The sequence below is a fragment of the Cydia fagiglandana genome, chromosome Z, assembly GCF_963556715.1.
Source record: "Cydia fagiglandana chromosome Z, ilCydFagi1.1, whole genome shotgun sequence".
NCBI classification, from domain to species: Eukaryota; Metazoa; Arthropoda; class Insecta; order Lepidoptera; family Tortricidae; genus Cydia; species Cydia fagiglandana.
Genome location: NC_085959.1, coordinates 25,043,661 through 25,067,022, shown reverse-complemented (window position 1 = coordinate 25,067,022; position 23,362 = coordinate 25,043,661). Strand labels below are relative to the sequence as shown.

The 23,362-nt window shown below is 37.5% G+C and overlaps 1 protein-coding gene across 1 annotated transcript in view; it reads right to left on the bottom strand.

The window, feature by feature from the left end:
* The window catches only part of LOC134679408 (diacylglycerol kinase eta), a 113,346-nt gene that overhangs the window by 33,274 nt on the left and 56,710 nt on the right, over positions 1-23,362 (bottom strand). The window contains exons 8-12 of the mRNA XM_063538303.1: positions 17,637-17,833; positions 16,565-16,710; positions 10,348-10,462; positions 8,619-8,794; positions 8,144-8,234 (exon numbers count right to left, since the gene is read on the bottom strand). Coding sequence (XP_063394373.1) covers positions 8,144-8,234; positions 8,619-8,794; positions 10,348-10,462; positions 16,565-16,710; positions 17,637-17,833 — 725 coding nt within the window. The remainder of the gene's footprint in view (positions 1-8,143; positions 8,235-8,618; positions 8,795-10,347; positions 10,463-16,564; positions 16,711-17,636; positions 17,834-23,362) is intronic.

The window sequence follows — 23,362 nt, the reverse complement described above, 5'->3', positions numbered from 1 at the left end:
ACTATAACTACACACTTGTAGTTCGGTATAATCTAAGATTTCATAGGTCCACCCGTCATTCTGACGTCAGAATGGCGGGTAGACCTTATTCGTTAAATATCTCGTTTCCGGGAAAATTACACTGATTTCTATTCATAGTTTACGCAGGTACACTGTAAGTACAATATAAATACATACATTTTGCTTGAAATAATACTTTAAATACCGGAAACCATATCAGAAACTCGAAATGGATTAATGTTCCAATTCAAGTTAAAGTGCAAAATGTAACGATACATATTTAATGGCAACCCAATTGGTAATAATGAATTGGACGTCAAGACTAGTGCCGTGGCTGGTATAGTGACTATTGGCTGTGGATATAGTCAACTTACAGATTTAAGATCTCAACTTACTGCTAACGGAATTCCTCCAATGAACTGAATGAACAAAAAATATTTTCCAAAAGGTTGGACGTGGTTCACATTGCAAAGTGTGGGAAGATGAGCTTTATAAAACAATGGCGGATGCTGCTGAAGAAGAGCGTCGACTGACCATGGAGGAGAGTAGGGTTTACTCTAATGGAATACCGATAATGGACGTTATAGCTAACGGGTGTTATGTATCGTACTAACAATTTTTAATTAAATATTAATACCGAGTACGATAAAAAATTTACAAAATCAAAATTTAAGCCTGGAAGCCAGTTTCAATATCGTTCAAAAGTTGAAAGTGCACTTATCATGATTACGTTTAAATCCTCAAGGCAAAGTTATTCACAATAAATATCAGAATGTGTTGGAGAAGAACGTTGGTGTTTCAATTTTAAATACCTTAAATGATTTGATATATGAAAAAGAAGTGGAACTGCGTAATACAGAAGTAATTCATCAACACCATTATTTAAATTTGCGTCGATTACTACAGTAAATTTAGAACGGTCCTTTAGTTGGCTGAAATGGATTTTATCTTATCAGCAAGACGAAGGAGTTTAAAATCGGAAAATTTAGAAAATTGATAGTTGTATACCTATTACGAAAATTAAATAAAATAAAAAAAAAATACAATCACTTCATTTTAATTTTGTGTACAACTATAATATTTCTGAATTTCATAACGGTGGTATAGTACATCATCGTGCTGTTTTATCTATGTCGGCGGCAGATCGTAAAATCGGGCATATCGAGATATTCCTAGGCATATCATGAAACGCCGCCATTTCATGATCTGACTAACGACTACTAGCCATATCGTTCAAACCTCAACGTTTGACGATTTGCCTGGCTACGTTTAGGCATATCAAATAAGTAGGGTGTGATATTCCTAGGCAGATCATGAAACGCCGGCATTTCATGATCTTCCTAGCGAACACCAGCCATATCGTGCAAACCTCAAGGGGTGATATTCCTTATGCCTAGCGAACACCAGCCATATCGTGCAAACCTCAAGGGGTGATATTCCTAGGCAGATCATGAAACGCCGGCATTTCATGATATGCCTAGCGAACACCAGCCATATCGTGCAAACCTCACGAGGTGATTTTCCTAGGCAGATCATGAAACGCCGGCATTTCATGATCTGCCTAGCGAACACCAGCCATATCGTGCAAGCCTCAAAGGGTGATATTCCTAGGCAGATCATGAAACGCCGGCATCTCATGATATGCCTAGCGAACACCAGCCATATCGTGCGGGTGTTCCGTTCTTAACGTTTAGTTTTTAAGTAATTAATCAAATTTCTGCGCGCTTCTACCGTTTATCGATGCCAAGCCAAAACACACTTCACAACGATACAATATTGACATTTTAGCCATTAGGATCGTCCGAAACTCTCGGGCGGCACGCTCAGGACGAGCTTCAGCAGCGCCTCTGTTGGCGAAAAAGAGAACTAGCGAGACGCCGCGGCATGCGGATCGACCGCTATCGATTTAAATCACATTATATGTATTAAGCCTCCAAAACTAAGTGTTTTCGTGATATATCGTGCGTGACAAAAGGCCTAAGACTGTTTAACGTACCGCCGGCCGGCCTGTGAAAGAGGAAAAGGTGCTGAACGTAAAAAAAGAACTAGTGGCATCGAGAGGATTCCGCCATTGCTGCAGTATCAGGTCAGTCCAGTGCGTGATATCCTTTGGTTATTGTGTCGTGTTGTACCGTTTATTACCGGCGAGTAAAGATATTTATGCTCGATCCTAAATGTTGTGAATTGCATCTCATTCCAAAACCGCGTCGTTTTGCAACAAGGGGTGATATTCCTAGGCAGATCATGAAACGCCGGCATTTCATGATATGCCTAGCGAACACCAGCCATATCGTGCAAACCTCACAGGGTGATATTCCTAGGCAGATCATGAAACGCCGGCATTTTATGATATGCCTAGCGAACACCAGCCATATCGTGCAAACCTCACAGGGTGATATTCCTAGGCAGATCATGAAATGCCGGCATATCATGATATGCCTAGCGAACACCAGCCATATCGTGCAAACCTCACGGGGTGATTTTCCTAGGCAAATCATGAAACGCCGGCATTTCATGATCTGCCTAGCGAACACCAGCCATATCGTGCAATCCTAACGAGGTTATTTTACGATGCGCCCGGTATGAAGCTAGGAATATCAACGAATGCCAATGCTTTGATCGATCTGCCGCCTCTTTTATAAGGCAGATCGTGATATGCCTGCGCAAATCTTAGTCAGATCATGAAATGGCGGCGTTTCATGATATGCCTAGGAATATCTCGATATGCCCGGTTTTACGATCTGCCGCCGACATCTACATCGACTTATAAAATATGTGTCCTCGCACTATTGAAACGTCAGCACATACTTAATTTCTCCCGTCAATCCGGGCTTTGGATATATGAGGCTGTATTTTCATAAGCTGATCAACTTTAAAAAATCGAGGTCTGCAGTAAGTATCCATGCACAGACTTGCACAATATTTGTTGTATTTGGGAGATAAATGTCAGGAAGGTTTTTAAAGAAAATATTAAATTATACAATGAAAAGCAGTATGACATCATAGGTACATGAGACGAGTCATGCTAAGTTTCATTAATTTTTTGATGAATGTCATACAATTTTAGATAAATTTAAATAAAAATTTAAGGTTTTTTCTCAACACCTTTTAGGTAAATAAGTATGTACAAAGTTTGGCGAAATAGAGGTTAATATTGGCTAGATTATTGATAACAATAAAAGATGTAAGTGGTTTCTATTGAGTAACAGAAATCGAAAATCTTTTCAAAGTTTGTCTGAAAAGCGAAAACTTATAAGAACTCCGATAAGTGAAAACAGACTCGTTATCACAAACAACCAATTTATTAACAGAATCGTTGAAAAACTGTATTCTAAATAAATTTATTAATACGGGTTTATTCAATTTTGCATGTTACTTAGAACACTCGAGACAACCCCCCCCCCCTTTTAATCACCGTTTACACCTCAAAAGGTTGATAATATACGATCATTGAAAAATATTTGAACGTGCGAATGCACTTCGCTGGTAATACTGATAATAGGTAATAATCCCATAAAGAAGAAAGTTTCAAAGCGACAAAAGAGAAACGCGTTGAATTGCTTTCAAGGCATTGAATTCTAACAAGATATAAAATATCAATATACTAAGTAATAATGGACGTGAAACCGAGAATGAGACATTAAACCACAAACCCTGGAAAATAAGTATATTATATGTTTACTTAATTTATATACATTATGTTACCATAATCAAGTTCCGAGCTGCTTACGTTTGACGTTTTATTAAATTTTTTAAGGTATTCCCGCCTACCCAAAACTTGCGGAGTCGCTAATTAAATATCAGTGCTCCCATATGCTGTTTGCTTTAGAGACAGACTGCTATCGAAATTATAAAATTGGAAATTAAGTATATTCTCACAGTCTGAATACATCTCACGCCTCTCACGGTAAAATCTTATGCCAGTGACAGCTTAGTTAGTAAGTTGGTAAGTAGTGCAGTAGTCAAAATTTACTTTCTAAACAGTTAACTTACTGTTCTTATTCAGATTACACCAGCAGTATTGCAAATGTCGACAACAAACAAAAGACTACTTTCACAAAAAAAAATCAAACAAAACATTGTATTCCGCATTTCTTATACGGTGCCCTGCGACTACTAACTCAAAATTTGTGTAAACCAAGAGACAATGACAAAGTTATTTAGAACTAAATTGATAAGTGGTTTTCGGAAGTTGACGGGGATCTGAAAAAAAAGGTCTGTCGCAAGTATCTACTGGCTCATCCTAAGAGAATATTTGACACAGACTGAGAGTACTTTTTTCTCAATCCGAAACCTGGACGTATTCTTACTAAGAAGAGGCAAAAATTTGTATATTCGACTTCAGGCGACCAGTAAAATAAAATTACTGTTCTAACAAACGGAAATGCTGCAGCAGATCGAGCTCTTACTATGGTAGTTTACAATTATACAAGAATACCGCCTGCAATATAAGTACCTAATTATCCAAAAATTGGGGTATTGGTAGCTCTGAAAGCAGATGGATGTGCTCTGGACATTCTATGAATATTTGTAACTCATGTTTTTAATCCACGGCTAATTAAAACATTGAAAAGCCAGTTTTATTCTTTTTGTAATTTGGATACATTTCCTCACATTTTAGAGGCACTTAATCCGCGTCCTAATCATATTTTGGAGCCATGGTGTACCTACCCGAAAAATGCAAAATTTGGGACAAATCGATGAAACACGATTTTGTACCGTTTTAAGTCGGCCGTATAAAAAATGATTGTTTATACAATGAAAAATGGATTTCGTGCCAGCAAACCACAAAAGAAAAATATTGATTCATTGCATCAAAGCGAATTTTAGAAACATTAAAGAACAATTAAGATCCTATAAACTTTCACCGGTGAAAAACTGAAAATTTTGAAAGCCTTATTACAAAAGCCGCCGTGAACTGTAAAATCTTTTGCTTTATTTGATTTTGGCCAATAGTTACATAAGAACCCATCCCACCCACACATGCATGTAACTTACCTACAAATTTTGCTATTGTAATGAATTAACGATACTTAATGAAAAAAAAAGTTACTACAGTAGATTCCCTCTCACTGCGCTATTGCTTGGAACGAGGAGGTGGATCAGTTGGCCAGGGAAGCGTCCTAAAATGGGTGACCCATGCCATAACGTTCCTTAGTTTACTGATGTCCTGTGCAAGGTGAAAAACATGTGCTTCGATTTCGACACGTGGACCGAGTATTTCGATAAAAGATCTCACACATGTGGATCGAATATTTCGATAAAAAATCTCACACAAAAGGCATATGGTATAAAAAACGATCTAATCCAGACGTCTTCGGGCTCCATTATTCTCGAATAGCTATGCGTTTATATTGCGCAAATTAGATTCGCCTTTTTATTAGAGAGCCACTATGAGCGTTTCATTTATCCATCAAATCCAAATCCAATCATCATTTTATTAACATCAGTTTAACACCAGACAGTTAACATCATCATTGGCGAAAATTTTCGGGTTAGTATCAATTCGTGTAAAAAAGCAGCTTTTTAAGACAAAAATAGTTCGCATGTTTGTTGTCAGAGATGAGTTTGTGACCGTAGTACAAATATACAAAGTTCTTCGCCTTGTGGACACTAACACTGATAGTTTTTTCCTCAATTACAAAAATGGAAAGTGTACCAGGCAACCAATTGGACGGCACACCATTGCATCGATGCCCAAGGCGATCGCACACATACGTGCCGTGAGTCTGCTCATCAATACCGGTTTTCATTGAATGTTTGGGCCGGTATTCATGGTGATAACATTATCGGCCCAATATTTATTGACAAAACGCTAAATCGTTGTCATGAATCATTTTTGGAGTTATTAAACGGGCCTGTCTTGACAGATTCCGCTGAGTGTGGTTCCAACAAGATGGAGCATCGGCACATTTAGTTGTAGAGGCAAGAAACCGTTTAAATCAGATGTTTAAAGACCGGTGGATAGGGCGATTAGGACCTCAAAGATGGCCGATGGCCACCGAGGTCTCCAGATCTGACGCCCCTCGACTTTTTCTTGTGGGGATTTGTGAAGGAGGAGGTATATTAAACAGAAGTGACCACAATCGAAGATTTACGAAATCGGATAGTGGTAGCATTTGAAAGGTTAAAGGAAAGGGCTATGCGTGACGGATTATTACGCAGAGTGCGCCGTAACATTGGGTGCCGTAACATAAGGTTTAATACCTTTGTATTCAGAAGGCAGACATTTTGAAAATTTAAACGGATCATTTAGGTATAATAATGAGTAGTTCGGAAATAATGTAGCTATAAGTACAAAATTTTCATAAAAAAAGGAAACAACGATTTAGTCGACTAAGGCCTATAAGGAAAAAATACTAAGTATAAAAATGTCTAATTTATGTAAAAATAAAATAGTCTGAATCTTTTGGTAGACGTGAAATTCCTAATCCAAGAATACATTTTAGTTGCAATCTTGTGATTATACTTTATAGTTATGATAATGTCGTCATCGTAAACTAATAGTGAAGACGCACCTTGAAAATCCCAGTTGGAGTCAGGTTAGAGTAGCAAAACATTTAAATCGGCCTAGATCTTCTGTCGGAAAGGTTTTACGATGTTACAAGGAGAGGTTGACCATCGAAAGGAACCCAGGTTCTGGTCGAAAAAGGGGGTTTCAGGACAAAAATCTCGCTAAAAAAATCAAAACTGCTTACAAGACTAACTCTAACATTTCCGAAAAATACTAGCCGAAAAGTTAGGTAGGTATAGATAGTTTCACCAGAGTTGAAGTCACGCCGCACACAACAACATTGTCATGTAATGACAGCGGGATTTTGAAATTACTGTTCTTTTATTGTACCGATAGCAAGTTCAACAGAGAATTGCAAGATAGACCAAAAAGTTTTTTTGACCTATTTTGTTAAGTACTGTATAGAACAATTCATCGACCTCAAACAAAACAGAAAATGCCATATTTTGATCAATTTAAAGGTCAGATATGCGTAGGTATATGAATATAAAATTAATCGTAGAAACTAAAGATAATAAGTAATATATCGCCTTGTTTTTATTTATGTAGCTGTTAAAATTGTCTTTACTTATATTTTCATTATCAAACCTCTTCAAAGATGACTGAAGTAACTGGCACTCGTTACATGGTTGTCATACCTATTGACAACTGCATTCTAAGAGATAAGAAAACCTACAGATTCTTATTATTATAACTACGGAGACATGGCTTTTTCTAGCGAAACAATAGGTCGTGGGAAAACTTTGAAAAGACAAAATCGGGAAATAATATTCAACGTATTCTGTCATTTTAGATATAACTTTATATTTTTTTTTATTTACATTTTTATTCACTCGCTCATTTAAATTCATTCATTCACTTTTTTTGCAATCAGTACTTCATGTACCTGTGTGTGTAATCATTCACCTCAACTCAAATGGAACTACCTTTACTAATAAGTCTATGATTCATCGAGTTAAACAAAATAGTCGGCTGAAAACATTTAAAGTCCAAAAAGTTCCAGACAGGACGCCTGAAAAAGTGAAAGAGGCTAAATCAAGGGCAAGGAAGTTATCCTGTTATACATGAATTTCTTTACAAAATACGATTGCTGCGTGATGGATGACGAATGTTATATGTTTTAATTATAATCAACAGAAATCGTACAGCAGTTATAGTAATTATACAATTACATCTTTTTTATATTATTACATCTATTTTTGACATCCGAATCAATCAAAATCCAGATAATTTATATGGATTACCTAAACAACTCAAGGGTATTTGGGTATTCGTACTCCCAGCTCCAGCGAATAATAGGTATGTGTGTACCTAACCTACATTAATTGTATGCTCGCTGGGGACAGTCGTCCGTGAGGCATGGCTTTCGTTGCTTTTAGTTTACGTTGCAAGCGATAGAAATAGATGGCTACGATTAGACACGTTCAGTATACAGAGGTTTTCTTGTACCGAGCGCCTTCTGTATACCTAGTATAGGTACTATTATTTATTACGACGCTAGGGACTTTTGGTAAGTAACCATTTGCTACTAATGAATGGGTCACTACTGGAGGTATCTGTGCATTGCGGCTTATATCACAATTCGTTTGTTTGCTATATTTGCTAAAATAATCTAAAATAACTTCTTACCTTTTCTGTCTTTTCAATGCTCCCTTTTTCAGCGACTGGCGCAGCTGCCTCGCTTTCACTGTCGCTTGTAGTATCTCCAGGCTCCCAAAACCTAAACCAGGCATTTTGAACATCAACGGTACCTATTTTTGAATTGAATTCTAACGTTTACTTTTACAAAGCTCAAAAAGAGCAAGTTAGTAAAACGAAAAGACAATTTCAACTATAAGTTCAACCATTTGTTGGTAGGTAACGAATGCTTTGCAATTTTGTCCACTTCACGAAGCCTGCGTTTCTGATCACAAACTATGGATCTCTCATTTATGTTATATGAAATCAATATTTCATTAATAAAAAAAAAATTAAACGGTCATTTCGAAGGGGTTTCAATAGACTTCGGTCTATCGAATTCTTATTTGGATTTTAAATATGCTGTTTACATTCCATAATGGTCTAGTCAAATATTTTAGTGAAAACGAACGAAACGAAGACGTACCGGCAACGTGCATGATCGTGCGCAAGATGTGCCCTGGCGTGCAGCAACAGCGACACGGCGCGGCGCAGACGATGTGCGGCGCGCGCCGCCGCCCCGCCCGCGCGCTCGCCGGCTGATGCCAGCTGTGCGCAACCCGACCGCAACGCACAACTGGCGGAGGCATTCATTTCACCCGCCTACCACAATAACATCCTCGTTTTTACAAGCTTTTATTTAGTTTCACCTGACCGTTGTCAGTCTGTCTGTCTGTCTGTGTGTAATCAAATCTTGCAAGTTAAATTTGATCCACTTCCCGGTTTCCGATTGAGCTGAAATTTTGCATGCATGTATAAATCGGATGACAATGCAAGATTATGGTACCATCGAGCTGATCTGATGATGGAGACAGGAGGTGGCCATTGTGTTAGGGGTTTTTAGAATTGTCTCGATGAGTATTAGTTGTCTGTCGTAAGAAAAGTACAGTCAGCGATAAAAGCTTGTACCAAAAATGAAATTTTTGCCAAAAACTTATTACAATTCATCACTAGAAAATGATACTTACCTACACATAAAGGGTTTAGTTAGTAGGTGTAACTAGGTATGTACATGGGCGTACCCAGAATTTTTAAAGGGGTGGGGCAGAGAGTAGATATAAACTAAGTGGTAGGCTGTTTTTATTTACTTTTTTTACACCTTTTTTCAAACTCTGTCATTGTTGATCTTAACCAGGTTTTTATCCTTCGTAAAGTACTAAATGAGCTTTCAATAGTGCATGTTGTGCAGGGTTGTACAATTGATATAGTAAGCGTTTGTCTTATGGTGGGAAGAACAGCTGTGTCTCTTCAATTAGCACCACATTAGCACAACTAAATCAATTTCCTTCAGTTCACTCTGTGCCATTTTCTTTTGCTTCCACGTGTCATACCAAAGTTCAGCATCACCAAAAAAATCTCTTAAATTGTAATAATTACAAGCACCTTCCATTTTGCTCAAAAAGTATTCATTAGGCTTTTGAAGCATTAGGTGGGTGTAATGTTAGTAGGAAATACGCTGGTGAAATGCTCTCAGTAAAACGCTGCTCTAGAGACATAATTAAAGAATCTAGGTAAAAATTCATTAATAATCTCCTCCATAATTCTCAATATCTTGGTCCAATTTATAAATTACGTAAATTGATATATTTATTTTGGCATTATAGTTATTAATTTTGCCTAAAATTCTTAGCTTCGGGTCAGACAGCAGGTTGCCCCACTGTGCGTACGTCCATGATGTAACAGTACATATTGTGCTATTTTACCCGTAATTAGCACAAGACGTGCATGTCCCTACGTGTACCAAAGGACCACACGTACCTACTGTAAAATCATGTACGATACAAGTGCGAAACGGTAATTCGCAACTCGTGTCGATTTAAAACACTCCCTTCGGTCGTGTTTCAATTTATCACCACTCTTTGCGAATTTCCTACTTTTCGCACTTGTATCGTAATGTACTATTATTGTACGAACCGAGAACAAGTTATATTATATATAATTGAAAGTACAATAGCAAACATATCTATATGAGATTGTTTTTACAAATCTATGGGAATCGATATACGATTTAATTATATCACAAAGTTATCTCTGATTTTATTTTACAAATAGTAATTTTCGCTCAGGGCATTTTGCCTTATAAAACTGATAATATTATAAAGTTAAATTACAGAGTTACAATATTGATTCAGTTTCACTAAGTATTCCGTTCGTACCTGCATGATTTCATGGAGGCTATTCAGCAACGAACTTTCCGCCACGATGTCCGGAGGCTCAGGAGGAGGCGGCGGCGGTGCAGACACAGCGCGTTCGAACGTCATTATTGACCACCTGGTGCAAATATACCAATATTGTATAGGATTTATAAATGAATCAAAAACGGATATTGTCGGAAAAAAAGGCGACATGAACATTTTCGGATTCTAGTCATTGCACAACAGTTAATTCTTTACACTGCTACGCTTGCTACTAACGCAACAAGTTGCCTTTAAGGCGCGAAGATTGTGTCGAGTACTATAAAGTGTCAGATTATTTAGATGAAAAAGATGTATTTGATAATTGTATTTGCTAATTGTATTAGTTAAGTTATTAAGTAGGTATGTAATAGTTTTAAATAAAAAAATTGACGGACATAAGTGTATCCTGTATACCTACTTGGTAAAATAAATTGAAATTGAAAGAATTTTCTTTCCATATAGGAATGTTATTTTCGTGAAATAAAAGTACCAGTTAGCTATATGAACGAAGCTGTAGGAACATTTATAAATATATTTGATAAAAATGTAAGGTACAGTCAGCATCAAATAGATAGTGACAGTGAAGGTCTCCAAATATACCGCAACATCTAAATTTACCATTAATACTAAGTCATCCAAAGTAATAAAATAATTCATGCCATCCACTGTCAACAAATATACCGATGCATACACAACGCCTGATACTTAGTAACATTCAAACCGCCATAAACACCATTACACCCACATCGCCGCCGGTAGCGTAGCACCCAAAGTGTCCAAAAATCCGGAACACTTAAGAAAAATGAACTTTATTTTTAAGGAAATAGATGTCAATCTTACAACTTTGTATTTTGACAATCATCGAGAAGAGTGGCGACCTGTCAATGCTTAGACATATTATCAATGTTCATTTTGTATCTTGCATGCATATCGCTGAAGAAATAAGACTATTTAAAACGACAACCAGTGAAAAATGGATTCTCTTTATTCAATGTGTTTTAATAAAATTATATCTCAGCTAAACGATAAGAAGAAAGTAGTTTCGTGGGACATGGTAAAAATGAGAAAAAATGAAATTTTTCAGCTTCCTTTACCTACCAATCTATTATGTCACATTTTCCTAGATGTGCTGTTACAAATGCGTTTGAAAATCAACATTGATAAGGAAGAAATATCATTTATGGGAGCATGCATCGACTGCGGCCACGTTGTTATTTTTGAAGACGACGACAATTTCGACGACGAAGAAATAAACGTAATGTACTTATTCTGTGAGCGATGTAGCGGTCCCTGTTTTATTGAATGTCCTCATTCACCCTATAATTGTAACTGCGTGTATGAATATACAAATCGCTTCCACCAATAAAATCATTCCATTGTTTTATTTCTTATAAAATTACATTATAAATTTAAAATATGAAGGCCATTCTGTGTTAGCCGCAATCTTGAATTTGCATTTTTTTTTATATTGTGTTGTATTCTATTAGCCAAGACCTTTCATTTGATACCCATGACGAGGGAATTACGAAAGAATATAAAGTCGGCCATTTTGTGGCGTCGGCCATCTTGAATTTGTAATACTAGTGATCATATATTATTGCATTGTCACCAGAACTAAAGCTAAGTTAAAAATTTCAAGTCAATCGGTCAACAAGAAGGTGGTACAATTTTGATTACTAGATTTGACCCACGCCAACCCAAGCTAAATAAAACCGTTTAATAAAAAAATATCGTTCTGGCGTGGTCTACATCTTCGAGCAACACCGGCTTCCGACACGTCGGAAGGGAGGGGCCCAAGCGATATCTCATCGTACAAATCATTCTGCCATTTTTCGCGGGGGGAAGGTGCACACAGTCGCACTTCTCACACACTTACATACAAAATCCAATCAAAGGCCCTACCGCGAACCACGTTCGACGTGTTGCCTCTCTATGGCACTTGTAAATTCATACGTAAGTGTGACAGGGAGGCAACACGTCGAACGTGGTTTGCGGTAAGCCCTCTGTAATGACGACACAAATACATAGAAAATGACACACGTCAAAGACAAATCTTGCAAACCTCGATCTCTTTTTGTGTACGGACGAGTGACTAGTGTCACAACACGCACACTAACACATTTTCGTTGAAGTATGTCATTGTATTCTGAGAGATGAGAAGTCGGATTTGTCGCTCGACCGATCCGCAATTTGTACTGAGCGAGCAAAATCGATAAACCCAACAATGACTTGAGACTAAAATATAATAATTGTATTTAAATGTAATTAAACGTATGATATGTAAAAAAAAATATTACATGTGTAATGTAACACTTTCTTTTTGTAAATTTGATGTCCCCGACCTCTTTTTATAACAAAAAACCGAGCAAACAGGCATTTTTGTGCAGCAGTGTTCACGCGCGTGTCTGGACTCGGTCTAGTGAAAAATCCAAGTGCAACTAGTTTTATTACCCGCGCTAGATTATATTGACGCGCTAATCTTGTACCTCGGCAGAGGGGAAATAGTACGAATGCCGCCTCCCTTCCGTGTTGCTCGAAGGTCTACATACATAACTGCAAGATGTAAAGGAGGTTGATTTACATTTGCTTAAAATAAAAATAAAACTTCGTTTTACTGTCAATATACCTAATCGTACTTACACTGTCAAGTGCATGATATGTCATTGCTATCTAATAAGATTAATAAGTAATTGTTATCTTGTAAGTCTTAAAATGGACACGATACGTATTAGTGATGATGTTAAACATAAAATTATTCATTTAAAACAGGAGGGTGTTTCAATAACAGACATATCTAATGAACTGGGCATAAGCGTAAGTTGTCTACTATGTTTGTTTTTTGCCTCACATGGTGTTTAGTTAAAAATACTAGTAATTAATTGTTATTTCTAGCGATCTACAATCTACCGATGGATAGAGAGAAAGACCACGGAAGGCAATCTCAACAACCACGTCTCCTATGGCCGTCCTCGTCGAACAACTGCTATTGAAGATAGAGAAATTGTGCAGCGGGCTCTTGACGATCGGTTTGTGAATTCGCGTAATTTGGCAACCGAACATAGAGTATCACAAACCACCATAAGAAGACGTTTGCGGGAGGGTGGTTTACGACACAGAATACCAGCAAAAAAGGCTTTCCTTACACATAGGCACAAAGGTCAAAGACTAGAATTTGCACGTAAATAACTAAATTTCAATTTTGAAAATGTGGTATTCGTGGATGAGAAGGTATTTTGTTCTTCTGCCCGTGGGCGGCTGTCATTATGGCGAATGAACAATTCGAGATATGAAGAACAGAACGTTTTACCGAATAATAGGAGTGGTAGAATCACATTGGGATTTTGGGGATGGATGTCTAAAGCTGGTCCTGGTGAACTGATAGAAGTCGGTGGTAGATTGAATGGGCAAAAATATAAAGAGATTTTAAGTGATGTTTTGTTGCCCACCACACAGATATACTATCCAAATGAAACCGTCCAATTTGTACAAGATAACAGTTCGGTTCACAAATGCAGAATAGTCCAAAACTATTTAAACGAGCATGAGACTAAAGTGCACCTGAAGCAAATCGTTTTTCCTCCTCTTAGTCCGGATCTAAACCCTATAGAGAATGTTTGGGGGAAAATGATTCAACTTTGGGACAACAACAGGGTGAGAGATACAGAGTCCTTACGAAGACACGTTGTAGAGACATGGGAGTCTTTACGGGGAAATGTCTTTTGCTCTAATGCGGTGCAGTCCATGCGACAACGACTGTCGGATGTAATCACTGCTGAAGGTGGATATGTCGTAGTCAGATCGTATAATCCGCCGTATTACATTACGGCTAGCCGTTTTCAAAAACAGGGGCGTTTTGAAATGCGGCGGTTCGACGATTAGCCGGATTGTCACTGCGATACGTTCTTCAATAAGGCGGCCCACGTTTAGCCGCATCGTACATTGTAGAGTGACCAGTTCTTTCGGTCGCCTACGTAACCGGACTTTGACAATGTTTGCAATTTAATTTATTTCTACCATGGTCCCACCGCACTACATGTGTTTCTTTTCCAAAACATTTCCTTCACAACTTAAATAGACGGAGCCCCGCAAGCGGGGCTCCTATTTCTGGGCGGTTTGCCCTTCGGGCATCTGAAGTTACCTAACGAACCTAACCTAATTACCTACCTACGCTTTTTTCCCCAAAGTGTAATGTTTTCACGGACGTCTCACTTAATCAATAGGTAGGTAGGTTAGGTTCGTTAGGTAGCTTCAGATGCCCGAAGGGCAAACCGCTCAGAAATAGGAGCCCCGCGAAGCGGGGCTCCGTCTAGTTAAGTTGTGAAGGAATTTTTTTTTTGAAAAGAAACAGTCCGGCAAACTCCACATTTGATGGACACCCCAGCGTTTGTCAGGCAGCGCCACGAGTGTTAAAAATGGGAACTAAAAACTGTCAAAGCGGCGGCTAATGACTCGCTGTATTACATTACGGCTAGTCGTGTTGAAGAACGTATGGCGCCGAATACATTCCGGCGGATTCTCATTCAGCCGCATTCAATACGGCTAATCGTTAAACCGCCGCATTTCAAAACGCCCCTGTTTTTGAAAACGGCTAGCCGTAATGTAATACGGCGGATTATACGATCCGACTGCGACAGATATACACGCTATTAAAAAAATCTGCTTTCTTTTTGTTATTATTTACTTCAAAAACAACGAAGAAATTTGTTTTTTTTTATGTTATTATTAAAATTGCTTATTATTTTCTGAAACAACAACGTGTGTGATTGATTAAAACATTATTTTATTCTTGTACCTTATTTAAATCTTTGTCTCCGTTTCTCGTTCACATTGTGTTTCGAACCAAGTAGGTATATATGTATGTATGTACAGTCAGCGTCATAATAGCTGGTAGCATCCAAAGTAGTCAAATAGTTCGGTACACCATATAATTTATATGATGTACCGAACTATTTGACTACTTTGAATGTTACCAACTATATGACGCTGACTGTACAAGTAATAACATTACTGATAACATTCGATTTGATTTGGAATCTAAACCCACTCATATAAGTAGATCTTTTAAATAAATAAAATGACTACATTTCATTTAAAAACGCGGCTGAAAAAGAATCAGTTTAAAATTTAATAATATTGTACTCGTATTAGGCATAGCCATAAAGAAAGAGAGGAAATTATTTGACAGGTCGCCACTCTTCTCGATGATTGTTAAAACACAAAGTTGTAAGATTGACATCTATTTCCTTAAAAATAAAGTTCATTTTTCTTAAGTGTTCCGGATTTTTGGACACTTTGGGTGCTACGCTACCGGCGGCGATGTGGGTGTAATGGTGTTTACGGCGGTTTGAATGTTACTAAGTATCAGGCGTTGTGTATGCATCGGTATATTTGTTGACAGTGGATGGCATGAATTATTTTATTACTTTGGATGACTTAGTATTAATGGTAAATTTAGATGTTGCGGTATATTTGGAGACCTTCACTGTCACTATCTATTTGATGCTGACTGTACCATAAGGTACCTTAAGGAACCATAAGGTTGATATGGAGTTTTGTATGTGTATGTCCTAGTACTCGTAGTGTACAATAAATAGGATATCGATAACAAAAAAGATCAACCTGTTAAGTTGTGTAGATATATATTTTTTAATTTTGTAATTTAGCAATTTTACGATACCGAAACGTTTTAAGTTCACCCTACCTACTAAAAACCTATGTTGTTGAAGTAAGATAGAAATAATTATTCCAAGACTAAAATGACCCAAACAGTTCTGGAACGCAAATCGAAGTCTTTAATATCGGCTAATATATTCATAAAAGTTTCTCAAATCTAAAAAGCCTATGATATCGTACAGAAATAAATTTCGCGCTGTCATACGGGCGCTGTCGGTAGCTCAGTTGGTGGAGCGGTGCATGGGCTTGTATTCCGGAGTCGCGTTTTCAAGTCAGTTTTCCACCTTTTCTTTGTCAGCATTGTGGTATCATTTATAGACGTTCGCGGTGCTTAACAACATTAATTTAGTACTTAATGGGATAGTGCATAATAGTTACTAGTGGTAAAAATTCGATCGTTCCGTTAGCGCACTGCTAATCGAACTGAGATTCTGTCAATTTGCTGCCCCGGGGTGAGGTAACTCCATTTAGGGCGGGACGTATCCGTAAATAATCAATTAGGTATAGGTATATAAAAAGATACCTGTCGAGCATCTTCGTGGAGGCGCGTTCGTAGCGCTCCAGCAGCTGCTGAAGGTTAGCGGCGTCATCGCAAGACGCGCCCCAGCCCAGTACGCGCGCCAGGTCGTTCCCGGTGCCCAGGGGGAGCACGGCGGTCTGAACTTGACGCTGCTTAATCATTCAAAACGTGCATTAATTGTTCTAACTGTTTATCTAAAACATTAGAAGCACAACATGTAACAAGGAGATATATAGCATAAGATCATTACTGCATAAACAATGCCATAAATGGCAAATAATGTTCAGCAAAGCAATAACAATTATGTTATGCGTTAATTTTAATAATAGTTATATATTTTTTAAATAAAAGCGTACACGAAGAGAGGCCTATGCTCAGCAGTGGGCGACTGAAGGCTAGAATGATGATGAATGATGAAATAAAAGCGTGTGTATCGGATGGAAAAAAACGAAGAACTTTTATGCAAACGGGGAATAGTTTAGGCTATGAACTTTTTTCTGTTAATATTTCTAATAATACCAATTTTACTTAAAATTTTAAGTAAATATTCTTTTATATATCATTATTTGTCATTGTTTTATTTGCTCCCACAATCGAAATTTTCCTCGCAATCTAAGTGAAAAGCAGAGTGTATAAATTTATCCTTGACTATATTGGTTCTACTATTAAATTTCGTTCTATATTTCGTATTAGTTATATTGTTAGATATGAATTGCTTAGATAGTCATGATCAACATGCTCGTAAAATAAGCCGTAAGGATTTTGATAAGTAGCGGTTGTCTGACCACATTGCCCACAAGGTCTGCAGCGGCAACGTTTAACTAAGAAGTGTCACTTAGAATTTTAATTGTGTTCTGGTATACTGGTACCCGACTGTGGTTTTCTTCTAAAGGAGAGGATTTTTGTTACAGCAAGTAAAATGGGTCTGCTTAATTTGCGAAAAAGCTTGCTTTCATCACAAATTGCAACTTTGCAATATTGAAGCAGTAGGTTATCTAGTCGACATGTTGACGTTTACTAGAAACCTAGGTAGGTACTCTTACTTACGTAGGCTCTTAAACTTCAATAAGCTTACATGCATATCAAGTTTGTCTATCTCCTGAAGCACCCAGCCCACGGAGCCGTCACCGGAGCACACGAGGACACGCAGCGGCGCGAAGTGTCGGAAAAGTCGCAGGCCGAGTCTCGGGCCGGCGCCGCTCAGCTCGAACACTTGCGCCGGGTTCAGTAGTTGCTTGAAACGACGGAGAAACTTAACTCCCTGGTTGTCCCCTGTTAATCAGTATTATCCAATATTACTAACATTCATTTAGGCATCAACTCCCACACCAAAAATGTGTTTTAACTGCTCATAACGCTAAAAGCAAAGAGATTGCAAACTGAAGGGCGACTCGCGCGTCATTATTCATTTTAATGTAAAGTTCGAAATACTGACTTTTCATAAATCATAACACAATATTTCTATTTTTATTTATTTCTTGAGTTACTGGCCGCTCACAAGTTTCGTTGATAGCTTGTTTTTTATACTTAATAATAACGTTTCAAATAATATAAATGAAATATTTCAATAACCGTGGCAATGTGGAAATATTTCCATCCGTCCGAGGTAAAACTATAATAGGTCCAAGGACTCCAAGGTACAACAACAGTCGAGACGTATAAGCTCTGTCAGTGGGTGTTCTGTCGACGCAGAACAAAACATCGCAAAAAAATACGGTAAAAAAATACCATTGTATATATCTACCTACGGTAATTCAAAGTAAAAACGTTAATAAACAAAATTCCAACGATGCTTGCCACAAGTATACATGTACGTTATTTAAAGTTAATTTTGCACATAACAACATTCCTATAGGCAAGAGCAATAATAGTGAACTTACATTCTACATATTTGGTGATTTATCGATATTGAATGTTTAGGTACCTTCCTGAAATGTTACAATGAGCTTTAGGACCTTTAGGTTGCATATTAATCTTTGTCGAGATGTTTACTTATTCATTCTCTTTGCTTATAGGAGTTATAGGTAAATATATGTATGGCGATGGCTTTGGGAGGGTCGAAAGTTAGCAACAAAACCAGTGATAGCAAACATATCCTTTATGTTTCGTTATTTTGTTTGGGAAATCAACATCACGTGTCGAAAATTCTATGCTCCAACTGTTAAACGATGAAATTTCAAAAAATTACGCCAGTGCTAACACATGTTGTAAAAGGCGCGAAGAGTGGAGCTTACCCTTTCGAAGTGACGTGTTACATAAGTAGGTATTTAGAGGCAATAACACGAACAATCTTATTATTGTGAGGAAACTGAATTTAACACTAGCTTATGAAAAGTTTTGCAAGCATTTAAGCAAGATCGATGAAGAACAAATAAAACAAATTTCAAATTCATTATATGAAGTGAAAGAGAAAGAGTATGGCAACTGTTGTCAAGTAGATATTAAGAATGAGTTTTGTACTGTTTGGAATCATCAAATAGGAGATAACTGCAAACACCTAAGCGCACAACAGCACCAACAACAACAACAATACCAACAACAAAACAACAACAAGAAGACCGCGGGGCCCTCGGGCCCCGCGCACAACGCACAAAATTACGGCGATTTATTATTACATTCTTTATTGATTACTAAAGATAGGAAAAATATCGTCAAAATTGCTTTAGGCGCATAGAATTAATAGATTTCTACGAAAATAAAGAGTACATCGATAGCAAGAGCTTTACTGATGACTACGAAGATACAAGTGCTGCTTCGCCAGAAGTTCCTTAATAAGTAAGTAATACTTGCCGAAGGCTTTGGAGGCGAAGGAAGACTACTATTTGTACGAAAAACTGCGTAAGCAATTTGGTAGGATGGTGCTCTATTAATATTTTGATACTTTAAGTAGGTACTTAGTTCTAAAATTTGCATATAAGTTTGATTAAGTACGTAAATTTATTAATGCCTGAATCTCATAAACAGGACAAGTGTGTAAAGAAACGGTTAAATTAGAAATTCTGGAAAAAAAATCATCAAGGAACGTAACGTAAGAAGTTATTTAGGTACTGAAAACCAATAGAAGAAATCTGTTGAGTGACTGGTCAGTTGTTAAAGTTGATATAAAAATATCTTGGCGAAACATGTCCATACAGTGTGGCTAAAAATAACTGCACGTTGACAGGGAGGTTTTGGGGTTATACTGAGCATTTTTTACCATGGGACCAACCCAGACCTTGCGAAAAAAAATTTGGCTTTTCATAATACTCGTATACATTTTGGCTGGTCCATTTTCCATGAGAGGGTAAAATGCTCAGTAACTATTAATCCTAAAACATCCCTGGCAACGGGACTGCAGTTATTTTTTAGCCACCGTGTATGTGTATATGAGCGGCCAACGTGTCGATGGAATCTCTAGGCATAGGTACCTTATTAACTTAACCATAGAGCTAACCTAAAGTAACGTAACTTAATGGTCACATAGACAGACGTATGAAACTCACAAAATGGAAATTACCACCTTTGATTGGAATTTCTACCATTAAAAGACCAAAGAAGAAGAAGAAGAAGAATTCACCAAGTCGTACAGGTTTATGGGTTTCAACTTTGAAAAAAATACTAAATGAAGGCAAACCAAACAATGGTGACTTTAGTACTCCGGGGAAAAAGCGGCCTCATCAAGCTACCAAATCAATCATCATTGTACATACTGGTTCCGAAAGTGGCTTTGTGCCCAATGCATTGCTAGTATTCAGCACTAAATCGATCGCAGCAGACTATCCATGACGATATGAATGCGGCAAACAAATGGTTACGGAAAAAATTGGTGCCGAAGGTGTAGTCGTTTTAGACAATGCAAGTTACCACACTGTGCAAATTAATAAGCTGCCAAATCGACAATCCCAAAAAGCAGATTTGTAAAACTGGCTTATTGAGAAATCGATACTGTTTGGTGAACGTTGTACCAAAGAACAACTCTTGTGTTTGATTGGACAGCATAAAGAAGAGCCTATACTATCTACGAAGCAGATGAGATACTCAGGACTCACGGGCACGAGGTTCTAAGACTGCCACCATACCACTGTTTCTTGCACCCCATAGGATTTGGAGTATCGCTAAGCGAAAAGTTGCCAGCAAAGAAGTAGCCCAATCTGCGCAAGAGTTCGAAAGAACTATTAAAGATTGCTTCGAAAGCGTGACCCTAACTATTGGAAAACAATGATTGATCATGTTGTCCACATAGAAAATCAGTACATGCAAAAGGATAACATAACTGCTCACATGAAAAGATTTGTCATGAGCGTCGGTGATGAAGAGTCTTCTAGCAGTTCAGATCAATACAATGGAGGGGACGCGGAGCCGGAGTATTTGCTGTCCGGCTTTGTAAACTACTTAGAAGCAGAATATTTAGAGTCCGATTTTAACTGTAGCGAATAAGGCCCGTTTGCACCAACCACATTTAACAGACTGATTAACGTCAAACAGCAGTGAAGTATGAAATTACCCATACAAATACATTTAGCGAACGCTTTAACGGTGACAGAAGGTTTGGTGCAACCGACCTTTAGTCATGGTTAGTTAAATGTGTAAATATTCATCTTAGTCAAAATTATTAATTGTAACTTAGTAGTTTTAAATACCTATTCGCCGTCTGTCTTTTCTGTAAGCAAACCAAGCAAGCAAGAAAAATGCAAATCTAGTAAGACTAGTAAGTTGAACTTGACCTTGAGTTGAAATTTGGCATAGTACTCGTACTTATCTAAATTTTTTGGTGATGGATTAATATTACGGTATTATCGAAGTATGTAGGTCTTATTTACACTACATTTCATTTTTCGCCTTGTTACAATGTTATGTGGTGAGAAAGTGTAAGCATATATGTTTGTCGTTGACTGTACTTTACATAGTTGTAGATATGATGTGAGCTGAGTTTGAGGGCACGTCAACGTAGATTCAACTTACTTATATCCTTAGGTACCTTACGTGTGCACAGAAAATCAAAAATATTTTCTAGTATCAAAACTATAATTCCTACTACAAAAAGTGTGACCAGCCCAAGATTTTTTGAATTTCCCGCTAAACATTTGGGTAAAATTTCAGTAGCCAGACTCTATCACATTTTCGTTGTAAACAAGAAAAACAATTTTAAGAACTTAGAATAATAGGATATTATGAGAAACATTGGCACTTAATATTATAAATTTTTTTGCAATTTCAGTATGACCTTTTTGTATTTCATTTTAAATGAATGAACACATGATGAATTTCGTGTAGGTGGTCGTATATTGTTCCAGAACGTTGTAGCAAAGAACAACTCTTGTGTTTGATTGGACAGCATAAAGAAGAGCCTATACTATCTACGAAGCAGATGAGATACTCAGGACTCATGGGCACGAGGTTCTAAGACTGCCACCATACCACTGTTTCTTGCACCCCATAGGATTTGGAGTATCGCTAAGCGAAAAGTTGCCAGCAAAGAAGTAGCCCAATCTGCGCAAGAGTTCGAAAGAACTATTAAAGATTGCTTCGAAAGCGTGACCCTAACGATTGGAAAAAAATGATTGATCATGTTGTCCACATAGAAAATCAGTACATGCAAAAGGATAACATAACTGCTCACATGAAAAGATTTGTCATGAGCGTCGGTGATGACGAGTCTTCTAGCAGTTCAGATCAATACAATGGAGGGGACGCGGAGCCGGAGTATTTGCTGTCCGGCTTTGTAAACTACTTAGAAGCAGAATATTTAGAGTCCGATTTTAACTGTAGCGAATAAGGCCCGTTTGCACCAACCACATTTAACAGACTGATTAACGTCAAACAGCAGTGAAGTATGAAATTTCCCATACAAATACATTTAGCGAACGCTTTAACGGTGACAGAAGGTTTGGTGCAACCGACCTTTAGTCATGGTTAGTTAAATGTGTAAATATTCATCTTAGTCAAAATTATTAATTGTAACTTAGTAGTTTTAAATACCTATTCGCCGTCTGTCTTTTCTGTAAGCAAACCAAGCAAGCAAGAAAAATGCAAATCTAGTAAGACTAGTAAGTTGAACTTGACCTTGAGTTGAAATTTGGCATAGTACTCGTACTTATCTAAATTTTTTGGTGATGGATTAATATTACGGTATTATCGAAGTATGTAGGTCTTATTTACACTACATTTCATTTTTCGCCTTGTTACAATGTTATGTGGTGAGAAAGTGTAAGCATATATGTTTGTCGTTGACTGTACTTTACATAGTTGTAGATATGATGTGAGCTGAGTTTGAGGGCACGTCAACGTAGATTCAACTTACTTATATCCTTATTCCTACTACAAAAAGTGTGACCAGCCCAAGATTTTTTGATTTTCCCGCTAAACATTTGGGTAAAATTTCAGTAGCCAGACTCTATCACATTTTCGTTGTAAACAAGAAAAACAATTTTAAGAACTTAGAATAATAGGATATTATGAGAAACATTGGCACTTAATATTATAAATTTTTTTGCAATTTCAGTATGACCTTTTTGTATTTCATTTTAAATGAATGAACACATGATGAATTTCGTGTAGGTGGTCGTATATTGTTCCAGCACTTCGAGGAAGAGCGCCTGAAACTGCCACGAAATGCAGATGTATTGTGCCGTTGACAAGCAAGATGACTAGCACAGCACCCTTGACATGACGTTGAGAAAATTGCAACTTAGTTATTAGATACTGGGTCGTTTAAGTCGTTTTTATAATGCGAAAGATCATACTAGGGAAATGCAGTGCTCGTCATGTCTCGATGTTCATTAACCCACGACTATAATAGAAACGTATCAAAGGACTTGGTGG